This window comes from Pipra filicauda, unplaced genomic scaffold (genome assembly GCF_003945595.2).
Source record: "Pipra filicauda isolate LSUMZ 115617 unplaced genomic scaffold, ASM394559v2 scaffold567_size291404_pilon, whole genome shotgun sequence".
Taxonomy (NCBI): domain Eukaryota; kingdom Metazoa; phylum Chordata; class Aves; order Passeriformes; family Pipridae; genus Pipra; species Pipra filicauda.
Genome location: NW_024104717.1, coordinates 152,293 through 168,797, shown reverse-complemented (window position 1 = coordinate 168,797; position 16,505 = coordinate 152,293). Strand labels below are relative to the sequence as shown.

The following is a 16,505-nucleotide window of genomic DNA, read 5'->3' as shown; positions in this document are numbered from 1 at the left end:
TGAATGGAGTGCCCACGTGGAGAAATTACAAAGTTGTAACCACAGTGGTTTAACTACAATGACCTCATAATGTGAGCAAATATCCCAGTGTCTGCAGCCTCTAAGGCCAGTTCCCAGAACAGGAATGGAGAAGCGCAAGAGCTGAGTCTTCTTCCAACCATCCAACTACCAATCCAGGCTGATGCTGTCAGCTTCTGGAAAAGTCCTGTCACAACTCTGTGTGTGCATGAGCAGGTTTTGCACGACTGTCACCTGGAACCCATCACAACTTAAGCACCTCCATTTCACACTGCGCTAGGGGATCGGAAGAGGCTGACTAACCCAACGAGCAGCTGCGCATGGAGCCAGGCTCTTGCCACTAACCTGGGAAAGGCAGGGCATGTGCCCGGCTCCAAGAGCACAGCAGTCCCCTGCAGACAAGGCAAAACAGACAGAGAGCCTCTGTCTCCTCAGTTGTCTCTCCTGGTGGCATTTTTTGTAGCCAGACAGATGCCATTTAGATTGCAAGAGCTGCAGTGCAAAACAAGGTGCTGGGGATCCCAAGCAGTGGGAACCTCAAGCTGGACAGGCGTGAGCAGCACAGGTAGGAAAACAGGAGATTCCTTTGCCCTGGACTTGGGGCATGCCAGCAATCACAGCAGTGAGAACTCACCTCGGTTTTGGTTTTTTTGGGAGCATTAGTGTCCTCCCCTTCACTCTCTGAGATCTCTTCTGTTCGGCCCTGTTTGTTGCCCTTGGGGGTGCAGGATTCCTCCACTCGGCCCTTCTGCAAGGAAGAGAAGGAGAACAGGGAGATGGGAGGGTCATGGGGCAATTTCCCAACCTGCCACACCTTCACAGAATGCAGCAGGTGAGACACAGCCACCATGGCATGTGTGTTGATAACACTAGCAGAGCAACAAGGAGCCAGGATATGGCAAAAATTAGCACTAAAAGGGGATGGTGGGACCAAGGACCAGTTCTTAGGAGATGGCAGGAAGTGCAAGACGGTGAGGATAAGAGCAGAGGGATCCTGCTCGTTTTAGGGAGCTAACCCAGCATGGGTTCCTTGGTGGATCCCTTCTGGTCTGTGTTCCTGGATCCTCAAATGGATCGTACCTAGTCTGGGCAGTCCTTGGCCACACCACACCTGCGTGCTAGCTTATACCTTTGTCGCTTGTCGGGATTTCTCAGCCTTGCCATCGCTGCTGGAGGTGCTGACGCCCCCGGGGGAAGCTCGACCCCGTGACCTGAGTTCCTCTCGGGGCCCTGGAGTCTCTTTCTTCCGTCCACTCCGCATTGACATCTAAGGGAAGGATCACTGTATCAGTCCTGCATGGCATCTCCCTCCACTCCTGCCTTGTCCCCAGCCTCCCAAAGCCCCTGAATCCCTGGCACTCCACTGTGCCAAACTCATGCCCACTAGCTTGCTGGGAGCCTCAGTCCCAACCCACAGGTCCAGCTTGGCTCTCACGTCCCACCCCCCTCTCCTATCTCACGTACTGAGTCCTTGTTCTGTCGTGTCTTCATTCTTTTGGGTGCGGGACCCCCATTCTCCTTGGTCCGGTTAGATGAAAACATAAATTTTTGTCACTCTGCACCCCCTTTGGCTGTTCCCAAGGAGACAGAGATGGGCAGTTCTTCTGGAAGGGAGGCTTGCACCAGTCACACAAGAAGATCCTGATGAATCCTGAAAGGCAGACAAGCACAAGAGAGGGGAGAAAGACTGAGTGGACTGTAGAACATATTTTTGTGGTTTGCTACAGAAATATGACAAAATTATTATTGTTTCCTTATTTAAAGATGCAAGGATGTTTACCAAGAACTCAAAAAACTTTTCCATCAGTGGGGAAAAAGATTTGCCCACTGCCATACCTGAGTTCCAGTTTCTGGGAGTGACACCCACACAATGAGAGGTATTCCTTTTTAATGACTTCAAACTGAGAGAAGGCAGGTTTAGATTAGATCTGAGGAAGAAACTCTTTACTGTGAGGGTGGTGAGGCACTGGAACAGGTTGCGCTGAGAAGCTGTAGATGCCTCAACCCTGGAACTGTTCAAAGCCAGGCCAGATGGAGCTGTGAGCAACCTGGTCCATGGAAGGTGTCCCTGCCCATGGCAAAGGGGTTGGAACTAGGTGATCTTTAAGGTCCCTTTCAACCCAAACCATTCTGTGGTTCTCTGATTCTATGATTCAGGGCCCATCAATAATGCTTTGGAGGTAACACGGAGGAATGGTTATCAAGATTTTCGCTGTCTTCTGAAATAATTTTAGCATTTTCACTTCCTCAGAAAAAATAACAGGAAAGTGCTTTAAAATGTTCCTCATGACAAACTAAGTCCCCCATTGCACTTGTCAGCACAGTAAGTTACCTCGCCATGTGCTGTCATTCGCCAGCCCTGTGTCGTGGGCCCCCAGTGGCCTTTGCTGAAGTCTTGCTTAGGCTGGTCCATGCCCAAGGTACACAAACAGGTGCAAGAAAATGCATTTGGCTTTGATTTTGCATGATGCAAACAGAACTGTCTCTGTTTAGCCTGGAGTGCCTGCCAAGGTCTCCTTCTCCATACACTGGATGTTTCTCGGTGTAATAGAATCATGCCCAGAGATGCAGAGTACATCACATCCTTACATTTTGCAGCAGCGGGAAGATTTCTGAACCAATTTACAGCTTTGTGCCATGTCCAAAAGCACCATATATATTTAACACCCTGTTATACCACACAGTTCCTACTTTAGAGTATGAAAGCACCATGATTGTGTTAGCCTGGGAACTGGACTGAAATGATTCAGGGATGCTGCTCCTGAAGCAAGTTTCCTTGACTTCATCACGCCTGAGATCTTCTGCACTGCACTGCACTGCACAGATGTAACCAAAAAGACTTTATCCTTCCCCAGCCTGTCATTTGAGCTCCTATTCTCAGACTTTAGAATGGACAATTCACAAGACAAGCGATATGCGTCATGTGGATAAGGCATCAGGAGAAAAGAGTCACATCTACTGGGTTATGGTCTCTGATCTGGAGGCACAGAGAAGTTTTGTGAATAAGAAGACTACAGATTTGGGACTACCAAAGGCTGTCTTAGACTTAGAAAGTTCAGCTTCCAGCCGAGCAGCGCAGGAGCAATCTGGATGGACTTCCATTTCTCTGAGACAGGAGCTGAAACCTCAGGGGTTTTGGAGAGATCAGAGCAAAAGCACCAGACAGCAGACCTCCTGTGCAACCCTGCTGCTGGCCTGTGAGGCCCCAGGGTCACTGTCTTCCACCACCCTCATCTCCCTGCCCATGAAAAGGGAATAATGACACCGGCCTGTCTCTCCTGGGGCTCCACATCTTCCCCGACCAATGCTTAGAGAAACCCATCCGGAAGGCACTTAGGAAGAGCAGGGGGTTGTTTGTTTTAATTTCATTAATATTTTATTTGACCCTCATCACAAAAGCCACAGGGGACTCATCCAGCATTAATTCCCACACACATCAATTCATTAACTTAGACCTCTTCTTTAATAGAAAAATAGCTGATGATGGTTTATAACTGACCTAATGGAGGCAGAGCCTGCTCCCAATCCCTATCAGCTGACTTGTTTTACAGCCTTACATTTCTGCCATGCTTTGCCCTTTGGTTGCTAATTCAGCCAGTTACATTGGTGCTATTCTAGATAAGCATTTAGAATTAACATTTCTTACATGAAACAAACATTTTAGGTAGGGTAATCCTAATTTAATTCAACTTTGACACACACCATGGTGGCAGCCTACAAGTATTAGCTCAGCTCTGAAGGCACAGCAGCAGCAACAGCACGCTGCCAACATGTCACTGCTCTACATTCCACAGGGTTGCCACCCACACCTCCCACACCAAAGAACCCAACCTGGTACTGCAGTACACAGGTCTCACTTCAGCTTTTCAGTAACCCTGTAGTGACAATTAGAAGCTTCTTTCCAGAAAAGTCAGAGAAGTAATACGCAGCCAACCACAGACCAAAACTTCCCTTTTTAACAGAGATATACCCACCTGGTACTTATGTCAACTGCTGAATATGCAGTACCAAACAAAGCCAGAAACAAATAGGGGTGTTTCAGGAGACATAATCAACTCCTGACTGAGACATAAGTTTCTGTCACTTAGTGAAGACTTTTCTAAAATATGTAAGAGAACTGACACACACATTATTAGGCTCAGTAGAGAAACTGTTACGGCCAGATGAGAGGATCACAACACTGCCTTCTAATTTTAACATCTATGAAATAAAAGCTTGCAATGTGAGCCTTGACAATCAGCAAAGTTACACCTAATGCTTCCTGTCACCGAAGATCCCTGCAAATGTCTCTGAAGGGCTTTTAGGGCTCTGTGGTTTTGCTAAGGAGGTGAGATGTGGCAGGGCTGATGTCAAAGGGCTAACCTTTCCCTGGCCCTGTGAAGCCCTTTGCAGGTTTGACTGAGTTATGAGGCATTGCGAATTGCTATTTTCTATTTGCATTTCACACAACCCAGCTTGGCTTGGCTTACTGCCCAAAGCCCTCCATATTCTCGTGTAAGCCCTGGTGCAGTCTCCTGTGAGCAACACACACTCAACAGGCATCCCCCACGTGGGATTCAAAATGGATCCCGCTCCTCCTCAGCTCCAAGTAATTCTCCTTGCCAAAGCTGGACTGTCCTGCACAGACAGCCAGGAGCTAGCGAGCTCCAGTTCTTTTTCTATTGAGGGACACAGAAAAAATTCTCTCTCCTTCACAGGCAGTCGTGTGGAGCAATTCTCACAGGTAACTAAACTGAAATCAAGTCCATCTCAAATGAGAAGCACTAAGGTTTTACCTCTCTTAGAAAGTTTGTCCTTGGCTCAGGATAGCATTTGCATGTTAGAGAAAATGGGTTTGAGAAAATAAACTCTCCTAGATGGCAACGGAAGCAGAGAAAATGGGAACTAAGGTCCAGCTAGCCCTCCCTGGGGCCAGTGCCAGGAGAAGGGAGAGCTGAAGGCTCCCAGGATCCACATCACTTAAGAAAAAGGGCTAACACTATCATTACCACAGCAGTGTCTAGCTGGCAGACATTTAAGGCCTGATCCAGTCCTCACTGAGATTAGCTGCTGGTACTCAGTTGTCACGTTGCTGAGAACTCAGCTGCGCCGGGCAGGGCACGTCTCCAGGATGAAGGACCACCGCCTCCCAAGATCTTGCTTTATGGTGAACTTGCCACCAGCTGCCACATGAGAGGAGCCCCGAAGAGAAGATACAAGGACTCCCTGAAACAACATCTCAGCCTTGGCCATATTGATCACCATAACTGGTCTACTCTGGCCTCCAATCGAGAGCTCTGGAGACACACCATCTGTAACGCTGCCGTTTCCTTTGAGAACGCACGCAGGATCACTCTCAAGGAGAAAAGGCAACGCAGAAAGAATCGTGCCTTGCAGAATTTACCACCTAAGGAGTCTTTCTGCTGTGCCTTTTGCAACTGGACGTGCCTGTCTCATATTGGCCTATTTAGCCACCAGCATGATTGTGACAAATGTGGGTAGAGACCTTTCCCTAATCTTCGTTCGCAAAGCCCAGCCATGATGATGACTCAGTTGTCAATAGTTACCACAGTCTCTTCCCCTTCTTTTGTATTTCCCATCTCTTAGGGAAAGAACCCAAACCATCTGCTTGATTTTATTATTTGGTACTCTTGATCTTCTCCAACCGTAACATCCCAGTAATCTCAGGCGGATTCAGACCCGGTCCAAACAGATGGAGAGATGCACAGGCAGAACATGACTATGGTACGTGACACAGGAGCCTGCCCTGAGCTAGTTAGTGGTAATTTGGGGGTGGAGAAGAACAGCAGTGATGGAGCCTCCTCTCTCCACCAAGGCACTGCACAACAGACCATCTACTGGTTGGAGGTACTGAATATGAAGGTGTCAAGGTACATGGTTGGATCATTCAGTCTCAAAGAAGAAATTAATTAAAAACTCTGCCACCCATCAGGACCCCAAATGCTGCAAGAAAGGGCAATTTGACAGCATCTGTAGCTTTAAACAAAATGGGACAGCACCTGTTCTCTGGTCCCAGGAGTGATTGGCATTACATAGCTTACACAGAGATGGCAAACTTCCCCTGCCCTCTGAAAGGGGACAGACACATCTAACCTGGCCACTGGTAACTGGTGTGTTCCTACACCAACTCCTAAACCACACTCAGGCATCATCTGGGAGAGCACTCGCTGGCACAGGCCAAAGGCTGTACTAGGAACACCAGCCTAATGGACAGATAGTGCTGTGCCTGGCCAAGCTGAGGCCTTATTATTTGGGTACTGTAGATATAGCCATCCTCTACTAGATGCTAGTCCATGGAAAGTAAGTTTGGAGTAAGGAGTCAGTGGAGTGCCTGCTTTAGTCTAAGTAAGGATGTTCTGAAGTGCAAACCTCTTGTTTTCTTCAGTTGGGAACTGTTTAAAGTAGTGACTACTGTTTAAACTGTTTAAACAGTGACTACTCTTTAAGTCACTTTTTGAAATGTAGGAACCACATCCAGTATCCTGTGTGAAATCAAAGGCATTTGGTATTAAAAGGCAGGGACTCAGACGGAGACGTGAGAGTTAAACTGAGTCTGCTCCTTTGCCATTCAATAGCTCTGTGTTCCCATACTAGTTTTTCTCTTTCCCCTTCCGCAAAACGATGGGTTAGCACTGGAGAGAGGAACCAGGGTGACAAAACGAACACAGCTGCTTTCTAACACATTGCAGATGCTGAAAAGTGTCCCGAAAATAAGCTGGGATGATAACCAATGATCCCTCTTGACAAGCAAAGATTACTCAGATGGCCCACCGGAGCAGTATAGTCAAGGAACATGCACCATGGATGGGAAGTCTGAAGCTGTCATACACACACACACACACATATATATATATATGACTGCCCAGTGAATGATAGTCCCAGGCATTTTTAATTCCTGTCTCAATTTCCCTAATTTTATAAAATGAAGGATAGATTTCCAGAAATGTAATCAGGTTTAACAACTGTGCAGTATCTTGAAAACACTAAGTTTTGTCCAAAATGCTGCAATCAGACAGCATTTCCCAGTGGCTAATTACCTGATTTCATGCTTGAATCCTGGCATTTTACTATAGTGGAGAAAGGGAGGGAAGGAAAGGGCACTGTGTTCAGTGTTGGACAGCAGTGAATGAACAGGTCAGGGTTCAGGTTGCATGTCAGAGTCTTTTGATAGGTACTTGAAGCATGACATTACTGTAAAAGGGAAAATGACTCTGTGAGCAAAGGGATCAGGATGTCAAAATGGTTAAATACCAAGATGGCACGTGTCTGTGGCTAATATCATCTTGGTGTGAATATTCCCATGACTGGCAAATCTTTTTTATTTAATAAATCTTGTTAAGAATAAATATATTTATAAGACACCAAATGAAAGGTAGTTTTGGAACAAAGGCATTTTTCTGTCTCCTACAAAATAACTACAGCACTGGGTGGATGCAGGGGCTGTGAACTCAGGCTGGATGGTGGATTAATCAAGGAATAAGACTGTTAACCTGGGCAAATAATCATACTCCAGTTAAAACTCTCACCTACCAGTGGATAAGTTTGACTACATCCTTCCTGCAATACTAACGTGAAGCTGGAGGATCTCAGGGGACTGAAATACTCAGGAGCCCAGACTGCTTTGAGCAGCTTTCTCCACCTGTTCACCCAGTTCCTGCAGGTCACTCCTGCACCACTGCAGAGAGACACCTCGGGATCACAGCACACACCTCTGGGTCCTCAGCAGCCCACAGGTCTGCGACAGCAGCATCTGACCACCAGCTACCATCGGACATATCCGGGAAGGGCTGAGACCTGCCCTGCTAGGGAGGGTTGGCAGTACAGTGTTACTGGGCAAACTTAGACAGAAATGCCTGCAACACAAGTGAAAACTGTGATTACTGCTCAGAGGTCAAAATATAAATCCAATCTAAAACTAGAGAAAGTTGTCGATTTTTGTTATTTTATATAAAGGAATTGATTTCATACTGACATTGTACTGGAATGTCGTTGCATTCTTCCGTCTTCAAAATACGGCATAGAATGGGTCACTATGGAATGCATTAAAGTAAATTTAAACAATAAATGTAAATGTATGCTTTCAGGAACTTCACTCTGTGCCAGAGGACAAATTACACATACTTTAACACACAAGCTGAATGAACTCTCTTGATTTAGATATATGTATGTATATGAGAGCAGATTCATAATCCCATCGTAAGAGATCAGGTTTGAGACCACCTGAGGAAACTGAACATGCACAAGTCCATGGGACCCACTGAGATGCATCCCAGCGTCTTGAGGGAATTGGCTGAAATAGTTGCCAAAACCACTCCCCATGGTATTTGAAATGTTATGTCAGTCAGGGAAAATCCCCAGTGACTGGAAAAAAGGCAATATTACACCCATTTCTAAAAAGGGTAATAAGGAGGACCCTGAGAACTAGCAATCAGTCAGCCTCACCTTACTGCCTGGCAAGAACATGGAGCAGATCCTCCCGGGAGACATGTCAAAATATATGGAAGACGGGGAGCTGATTAGAGACAGCCAGGCATGACTCCACCAAGGGCAAGTTGTGCCTGACTAATCAAGTGCCTTCTAGGATGGAGTGATCACATCAGTGGACAAGTGAAGAGGTACAGATGTCATTTACCTGGACTTTTGCCAGGCCTTTGACACGGTTCGTCACAACATTGGAAATATATGGGTTTGAGAGATAAGGAATTGGATAGATGGCCATGTGCAAAGAGTTGCATCCAACAGTTGAATGCCAAAGTGGAAATCAGTAATGAATGGCATCCCTCAAGGGTCCCTACTGTGACCAATACTATTTAATACCTTCATCAATAATACAGACAGTGGGATCAAGTGCACCCTCTTCAAGTTTGCAGACGACACCAAGCCAAGTGGTTGATACTCCAGAGGGAAGGGATGCCACTCAGAGGGACCCTGACAGGCTCGAGGAGTGGAACCATAGTGAAACTCATGAAATTCAACAAGGCCAAGTGCAAGGGCCTGCACACGAGTCAGGGCAATCACCAGGATCAGTTTAGGCTGGGGACCAAAGGGACTGAGAGTAGTCCTGTGGTAAAGATCTTGGGGATACTGATGGACAAAAAATTAGGCATAAGCTGGCAATGTGTGCTTGTAGCCCAGAAAGCCAATTGTGTCCTGGGCTGCATCAAAAGCAGCATGGCCAGCAGGTTGAGGGAGGTGATTCTGCCCCTTTGTTTGCTCTGGTGAGACCCCACCTGGACTGCTGCATCCAGCTCTGGGGTCCTCGGCACAGGAAAGACCTGTCAGAGCAGGTTCAGAGGAGGCCTCAAAGGTGATCAAAGGGATGGAGCACCTCTCCTATGAAGATAGGCTGAGAGAGCTGTGGTTGCTCAGCCTGGAGAAGAGGAAACTCCAGGAAGACCTTCTTGTAGCTTTTAAGCTCAGGGTACTGAGGGAGCTGGCAGAAGTGCTCACCAAGCACCTTCCATCATTTATGACCAGTCCTGGTTAACAGGGGACGTCCCAGGTGACTACAGGTTAGCCAATGCAATAGCCTTCTACACGAAGGGTCCAAAGAAGGATCTGCGGAACTACCGGCCTGACCTCAGCGCCAGAAAAGGTTATGGAACAGATTATCTTGAGCACAATCACAGCACGTACAGGGCAAGCAGGGGATCAGGCCCAGCCAGCAAGGGTTTAGGAAAGGCAGGTTCTGCTTGACCAACCTGATGTCCTTTTATGACCAGGTGACCTGCCTAGTGGATGAGGGAAACACTGTGGATGGTGTCTACCTGGTCTTCAGTAAAGCCTTTGATACTGTCTCCCACAGCATTCTGGAGGAGCTGGCAGCCCACGGCTTGGACAGGTGCACTGTTCACCGGGTAAAAATCTTTCAGGATGGCCGGGCTCAGAGTGGTGGTGAATGGAGATACATCCAGCTGGCAGCCAGCCACTAGTGGGGTTCCCCAGGGCTCAGTGTTTGGGCCAGGCCTATTTTATATCTTTACTGATGATCCGAACAAAGGCATCGAGGGTACCCTCAGTCAGTTTGCAGACACCAAGATGGGTGGGAGTGCTGATCTGCTGAAGGGTAGGAAGAGTCTGCAGATGGACCTGGACAGGCTGGATCAATGGGCTGAATCCAACTGTATGAGGTTCAACAAGGCCAAGTGCCAGGTCCTGCAACTGGGTCTCAACATGAAGCACTACAGGCTTTGGGAAGAGTGGCTGGAAAGCTGCCCAGCTGAAAAGGACCTGGGGGTGCTGGTCAACAGCATCTGAACATGAGCCAACAGTGTGCCCAGGTGGCCAAGAAAGCCAATGGCATCATGGCCTGTATCAAAAATAATGTGACCAGCAGGACCAGGGCAGTGACCATTCCCCAGTACTTGGCTCTGGTGAGGCCACACCTTGAGTCCTGTTTTCCATTTTGTGCCCCTCGCTACACAAAAGACATTGAGGTGCTGGTGCATGTCCAGAGAAGGACAATGAAGCTAGTGAAGAGTCTGTAGCACAAGTCTTATGAGAAGCAGCTGAGGGAGCTGGGGTTGTTTAGCCTGGAGAAGATGAGGCTCAGGAGCGACCTTATCACTCTCTACAACTACCTGAAAGGAGGCTGTAGCCAGGCGGGAGTTGGTCTCTTCTCCCAATCAACTAGCAATAGGTTTCAAGCTGCCCCAGAGGAGGTTCAGGTTGGAGATCAGGAAAAAAATTCTTCACTGAAAGGGTGGTTAAGCATTGGAAAGGGCTCCCCCAGGCAAGAGGTGGAATCACCATCCCTGGAAGTGTTCAAGAAATAAGTGGATATGGCACTCATTGCCATGGTCTATTTGATGTGGTGGTGCTTGATCAAAGGTTGTACTCGATGATCTTCGTAGGTCTTTCCCAACCTTAATGATTTTAAGATTTTGCAATTCTAAGTATATAAAGGGGACTTAAAAAAAGATGGAGAGACAGTTTTTACTAGGGCCTGCAGTGACAGGACAAGGGGCAATGGTTTGAAAGAGGGCAGATATAAATAGGACATAAGGAAGAAGTTTTTTATGATGAGAGTGGTGAGGCACTGGAACAGGTTGTGCTGAGAAGCTGTGGATGCCACAACCCTGGAAGTGTCCAAGGCCAGGCTGCATGGGGCTTGGAGCAGCCTGGTCTAGTGAAAGGTGTCCCTGCCCATGGTAGGGTGGTTGGAACGAGATGATCTTTAAGATCCCTTCCAACCCACACCAGTCTATGATTCTGTACTTAAAATAACACCTCCCAAGCAGAAAAGAGACTCATCCTGAGCCAATAGCTTCAATCCTTTTCTTATATGTACTTGTTGACAAATTCACTTGTCATGCTACCTAGGTGCTCCTTCTCTGCATTTTAATACAATTTAAAATGCTCAAACTTCAAGAAACGGTGCCAAATAAGAGTACTAAAAATAAACGTGCAGAGTGCTGGCAGTCTTAGGATATAAAACCAGTTTATATTTCATTAAGCCTATATTAATATTTTGTTTTCTTAATTCTGCACAACCATGAGGAGCGAGAATGTTACTTTGAGTAAGAAATCTCTAATTCTGGAACTTCCATTCAAATAAAAATGTATCTCAGAAAAAAATATTTCTGATGAGCAGAGTGAAATAAAAACAGAGCTAAAGCAAGGTAATAAATAATAAAAACATTCATGCATTTAACAATAGCTTAATTTACACCATGGAATAGCTTAATTTACACCACGGAAGACAATATTAATTTTTGCAGAAGCAACTGAAAATAAAGTTTGATTCACTAAATGAAGGTTAGATGTACTAAAGAAGGTTACATTAATCGTAAAACAATTCCTGAGGGCACAGTAAAATGACTGTTAAGTATGTAACAGATTTACCTAAAAATCCCAGAAGAATCACTCTGTCTCCCCAGAGGAGGGCCTCCAGATCTCCTGGAGATATAGGCTCGCAGAGCCCAGTGGAGGATCACAAAAAAAAAAAAAACAAAACACCAGGCTCTTCCCTCTGCAAGTGGGATGGAGGCCTATGGATGTGTGATGCAGAGGAAGGATACATCACACTCCCCACACTCACTATTTTAAGAAGTAGAGCATCTTCTATATTTGCAACACCTGAGCACACCTTACCTGTGGAGCTGTTAGGGGTGAAGGGTCTACTGTAATACTTCACACCCCTCTTTTGATAGATGTCCCTTTGCTAAGAATGCAAAGTGAATTACTCAAAGACATCACAGGCTGGTTGTAGAGAGACTCAAAGGAGGATGTCGTCTGGAAAGGACACCAGCAGGTCTCTGCTCCAAACTCCTGCTCACAGCTGGGCTGACCCCAAATTTAGATGACTCAGGGACTTGTCCAGGCAAGTTCTGAACATCTTGAAGAGTGAAGCTTTCCCAGTTGACCTGGAGCACCCATTCCAGTGCGGAAACACCCATTATCAGTTGTAATTTCCTTGCTGCTATTCGTGACCACGACTCCACATCCCATAGCTTCTCACTGTCAGCGCATGGAAGTTATCCCCCAGTCAATCCACTATGGTTCCAGACTTCTGCTGCAAGTCTTTGCTGTGGAAGACTGCTGGAAACTTTGCAGCTGCAGGACACATGTAAGAACATGGGAAACTAGAAGCTGAATCCAAATTCAGGGTGGACACACCAACAGCCCCTCCCTTCCCTAACAGACCAGTGAATAGCAAGAATGGTCACCCCTTCCTGCTAAGACCTGTATCATTCTGAAGCTGGCACAAGGAGGCCTGGGCAAGCTGCCAACTCTGCTCAGAGCCCTCAATCCCAGGCAAAACTTGTTGGTGTAGATAAGAACCAGAGAGAAGCTCTGCAGATGGAAGGATCAAACTCTGCAAATGGATTTGAATGAAGTGCTGAAGAATCAGGCTGGGTGGAAGAACACCTGCTGTATCCTCACAATGATCAATGTCCTGCCTCCCAAGGGCATTGAGACACTGTCTGTATCACAGATGATCACCATTTAAGAGAGAACTTAAGAGAATAAAATATAAAGAAGCAAAATCAGGACGGATATAGAAAAAGAGCAAAGGGAAGCCAATGTGGCTGATGAAAGTAAATCAATGAGGGTAATAATGAGGGTAAGAACTAACTGAGCAGAACTGTGACTTTCCCATATCTTCAATGCAGTTCTGCTCCTGCAGAAAGGGCAGTGACTGTCCAGAGAAAAGGTTATTAAAGTCAGGATGTGACTGGGGACTGTAAAACCATATATGAGAAGGTTGGATAAGAAATAATTTTTCAATGTTTTTTCCAGTATGAAAACTGATGACCATCAAATAACAGTACAAAGAAACAAGTTCAAAACCAACTAAAAAGAGAGAGTAGTTCTTAGATATGTGGCTGCAGAATTTCCCATCAAAGGACACTATTGGTGCTAGAAGTTTGTATGGATTTGATGGGTAACTGGAGAGTTTCATTCAAGAGAAAATAACTGACGCTTTCTGGATAGATAGAAACCACATCTGTCTATGGCAGGTCCTCCATGGAAAATGGCTGGCAGCTGTAGGAGTATCAGAGGAAAATGGCACATAAGCTTGCCTTAACTTACCTTCTTTCCCAGAGATTTGGTAGTGACTACTGCTGCAGCAGCAGTGGACAAGATGGACCTAGTAGGGTCACTGGTACGTTTTTAACAAGTTCAATTGTACAAAGTGTTGAGTGATACACTGAAGAGAAGAGAGAAGCATACATGCCATAAGAGCTCCTGCTCATCCATAGGGACTTCTCAGAAGGCATTTACTAAACACAGGATAGCTGTGGGTACCATTGTTACTTGAAGGGCTCCAGGCAAGGCATCATCAAGAAATGAGAAAATGCCACTGGACACTGCACTTGGAACAAAACCTCTTGCAACAGCACAGGCTTGAAGGAGGCCAGTGACATCCTGGATTGTACCAGTAATAGTGTGGCCAGCAGGACCAGAGCTGTGATCCTGTACTGGGCACTGGTGAGGCCGCACCTCAAAGCCTGTGTACAGTTTTGGGCCCCTGACTACAAGACAGACATTAAGGTCCTGGAGCAAGCCCAGAGAAGGAAAACTGAGATGGGGCAGGGTCTGCTGCACAAGTCTTATGAAGAGCACCTGAGGGAGCTGAGGCTGTTCAGCTGGAGAAGAGGAGGCTCAGGGTGACCTTATCGCTCTCTACAACTACCTGAAAGGAGGCTGTAGCACGATGGGGGTCGGCCTCTTCTCCAAAATAACAAGCAATAGGACAAGATGAAATGGCCCCAAGTTGCACCAAGGGAGGTTTAGATTGAATATCAGGAAAAATTTCTTCACTGAAAGGGTTGTTAAGCATTGGGACAGGCTGCCCCAAGAAGTGGTGAAGTCACCACCCCTGGTGGCACTTAGGGATGTGGTTTAGTAGTGGACTTGCCAGTATTAGGTTCATGGTTGGACTCAATGATCTTGGAGGTCTTTTCCAACCTAAATGATTCTATGACCTTGGAGCCACTGATCCAAGGGACACATTTTAGATTCTCTCTTTCTAGGGACTCATGACTGACAGCAAAGACAACATGAGAATCATGTGTGCCAAGGGCAAGTGTCTGGACAGGATGGACAGACAGATCCAGAATGAAAGGAGTGAACTAGGGACAAGGAGATGGGCAGAGGAACAATTGTACAGCAGACCTGAGACACTGATACACTCTGAGTCACTCCTGAGCTTGGGATCCCACAGCTTTTCCTTGTTCTACAGAACTGGCCAAGTGGAATGATCCTGTCCTCACCTCTGGGGCTGAAGGGAGGAAAACCCAGTGGTATGTCCAGGAAGATTTATGTTGGAAGAGATTGCTGGAATCCCTCAAATGCCCTGTTCACAGTAAACTGCAAAGCCAGATGAGGTTGTCACGAACACCTCAAAGAGCATCTCTAGCCTCCCTGGGAACCTGTGCCAATGCTGAATCATCTTAGGAGGAAGGAGAGCTTTTGTCTTACGTACTTCACCAAGTTCATGGTGATTTTGGTCCTTGTGATTTTACGATGTTTATGGCTAAATCAAGGTCTTCCTGATCATGATACAACGAAGGACTAAAAGTCACAAGTACTCAAAATTCTCCCCAATCCCAACAGAATTCAAAGCAGGCAATCTATGCCAAAGTGCTACCACCTACAGATACACAATGAGCCCTACCAACCACAAGCACAGGCCTCTGCCTCTCAAGTGGGCACCCACTCAAGAGCCCAGAGACTGAGCCCAAACTAGGCTCAGACTGGACTGCCAGGAGAAAAGGCACAGCGGCAAGAGAAATCACTGCCCAAAATATTTTTCTTGCCTTGGGTAATCTCTGTAAAGCAACATGGGACAACCTGTGGGATAAAGCTTCATGCACCGCTATGGCACAAGCATGACCTGTCCCAGCAAAAAGATGTCACGCATGGACCCACTGTCACAAAGCAAGTCCCCCAAAGCCCACCAGTGAGAGGAAACGGTGACCTAACATGGAATATCACTGGTAGCTGGTGAAGGCACCATCCAAACAAAGTTTTCAGGAACACAGGTAAAGTTTTCAGGTGGTGCTGAGGCAGGTGAGTTGGTAAATGATGAAATGGAATTTCTAGCACAGATGAGTTGGTGCTACTGCTGCAACAGGGTCGCACAGAAAGGCCAGCCTTTTAATTATCCAATATTTTTACATCAAGAACAGAAGAATGTAGAATGCTTTCAAGGCTGAAGATCCAAGGATACACAGAAGCTTGGAAAAGGCCTTGTAATTAGTGGCTGGAACACAAGTTCCCAGCTGAAGACTTCTAAGAGGGCTTTTCTTGAATGAATGAAACCAACCAGTGCACAGAGAGTAATACTCGTCAGGAAAAGAAAAAGAGACATGATTTTTACCTGACTACACACAGGACTGGTGGGGCCATTATTGGGGTAGCGTGTGCCGTTTTTACCTGTGTACTCCAGAAGGATGCTGACAAATTGGGAAGCTTGATAACTCCTCCCCCTTACAGACTTAAGCTCAACATATTTAGCTTATCAGAGTAAAGGTTAAAAGGTGACTTGGGGATGGTCCATGAGCACCATAAAGGGAGGAGATTTCTGACAGCTCTTTAACCTACAAAACAAAGACTCCCAGATGCAATGGGAGTTGAAGCTAGGCAAATTCCACAGAGAATAGCGCAAATTTGAAAAGTGGGAGAAATCAATCACTTGAAACACTGGCATAGCGATCTAGCATATCACTGAAAATTTTTAAGAGGTTTTTTTTTATAATTATTTTCTGCAAAGACCAGCAGGTGACATTCCCTGCCGTGAGCTGGGCAGGGTAGAGGACCAGACAGTTGATCAGAACAGGTTTTTCAATACTAAATTCATTAGCAGTCATAGAGAGGTTGGCCAAGTGGTGATGGGATCTAGCTCTGGGTGAAAATGTAACACAGTGGTCTAGTAATGTACGAGGAAAGCCTGATGGATAATTATGACTGGATAAACCATTTTTCATAGAGGGTGGACCCTCTTTGTGCGCCTGGCAAACTCTGAATAATTCTGAGGT

At 46.4% G+C, this 16,505-nt stretch overlaps 1 protein-coding gene across 3 annotated transcripts in view; it reads right to left on the bottom strand.

Annotated features, from left to right (window-relative positions):
• ATN1 (atrophin 1) overlaps nt 1-16,505 on the bottom strand; it is a 28,428-nt gene that overhangs the window by 7,040 nt on the left and 4,883 nt on the right. For 2 of the 3 annotated variants that reach the window (XM_027710391.2, XM_027710389.2), the window contains exons 2-4: nt 1,483-1,669; nt 1,148-1,285; nt 653-766 (exon numbers count right to left, since the gene is read on the bottom strand). In XM_027710391.2, coding sequence (XP_027566192.1) covers nt 653-766; nt 1,148-1,285; nt 1,483-1,560 — 330 coding nt within the window. In that variant the 5' untranslated portion in view covers nt 1,561-1,669. Of the gene's footprint in view, nt 1-652; nt 767-1,147; nt 1,286-1,482; nt 1,670-2,350; nt 5,165-16,505 lie in introns of those variants that run through there. The other variant, XM_027710390.2, reaches the window with a different exon arrangement.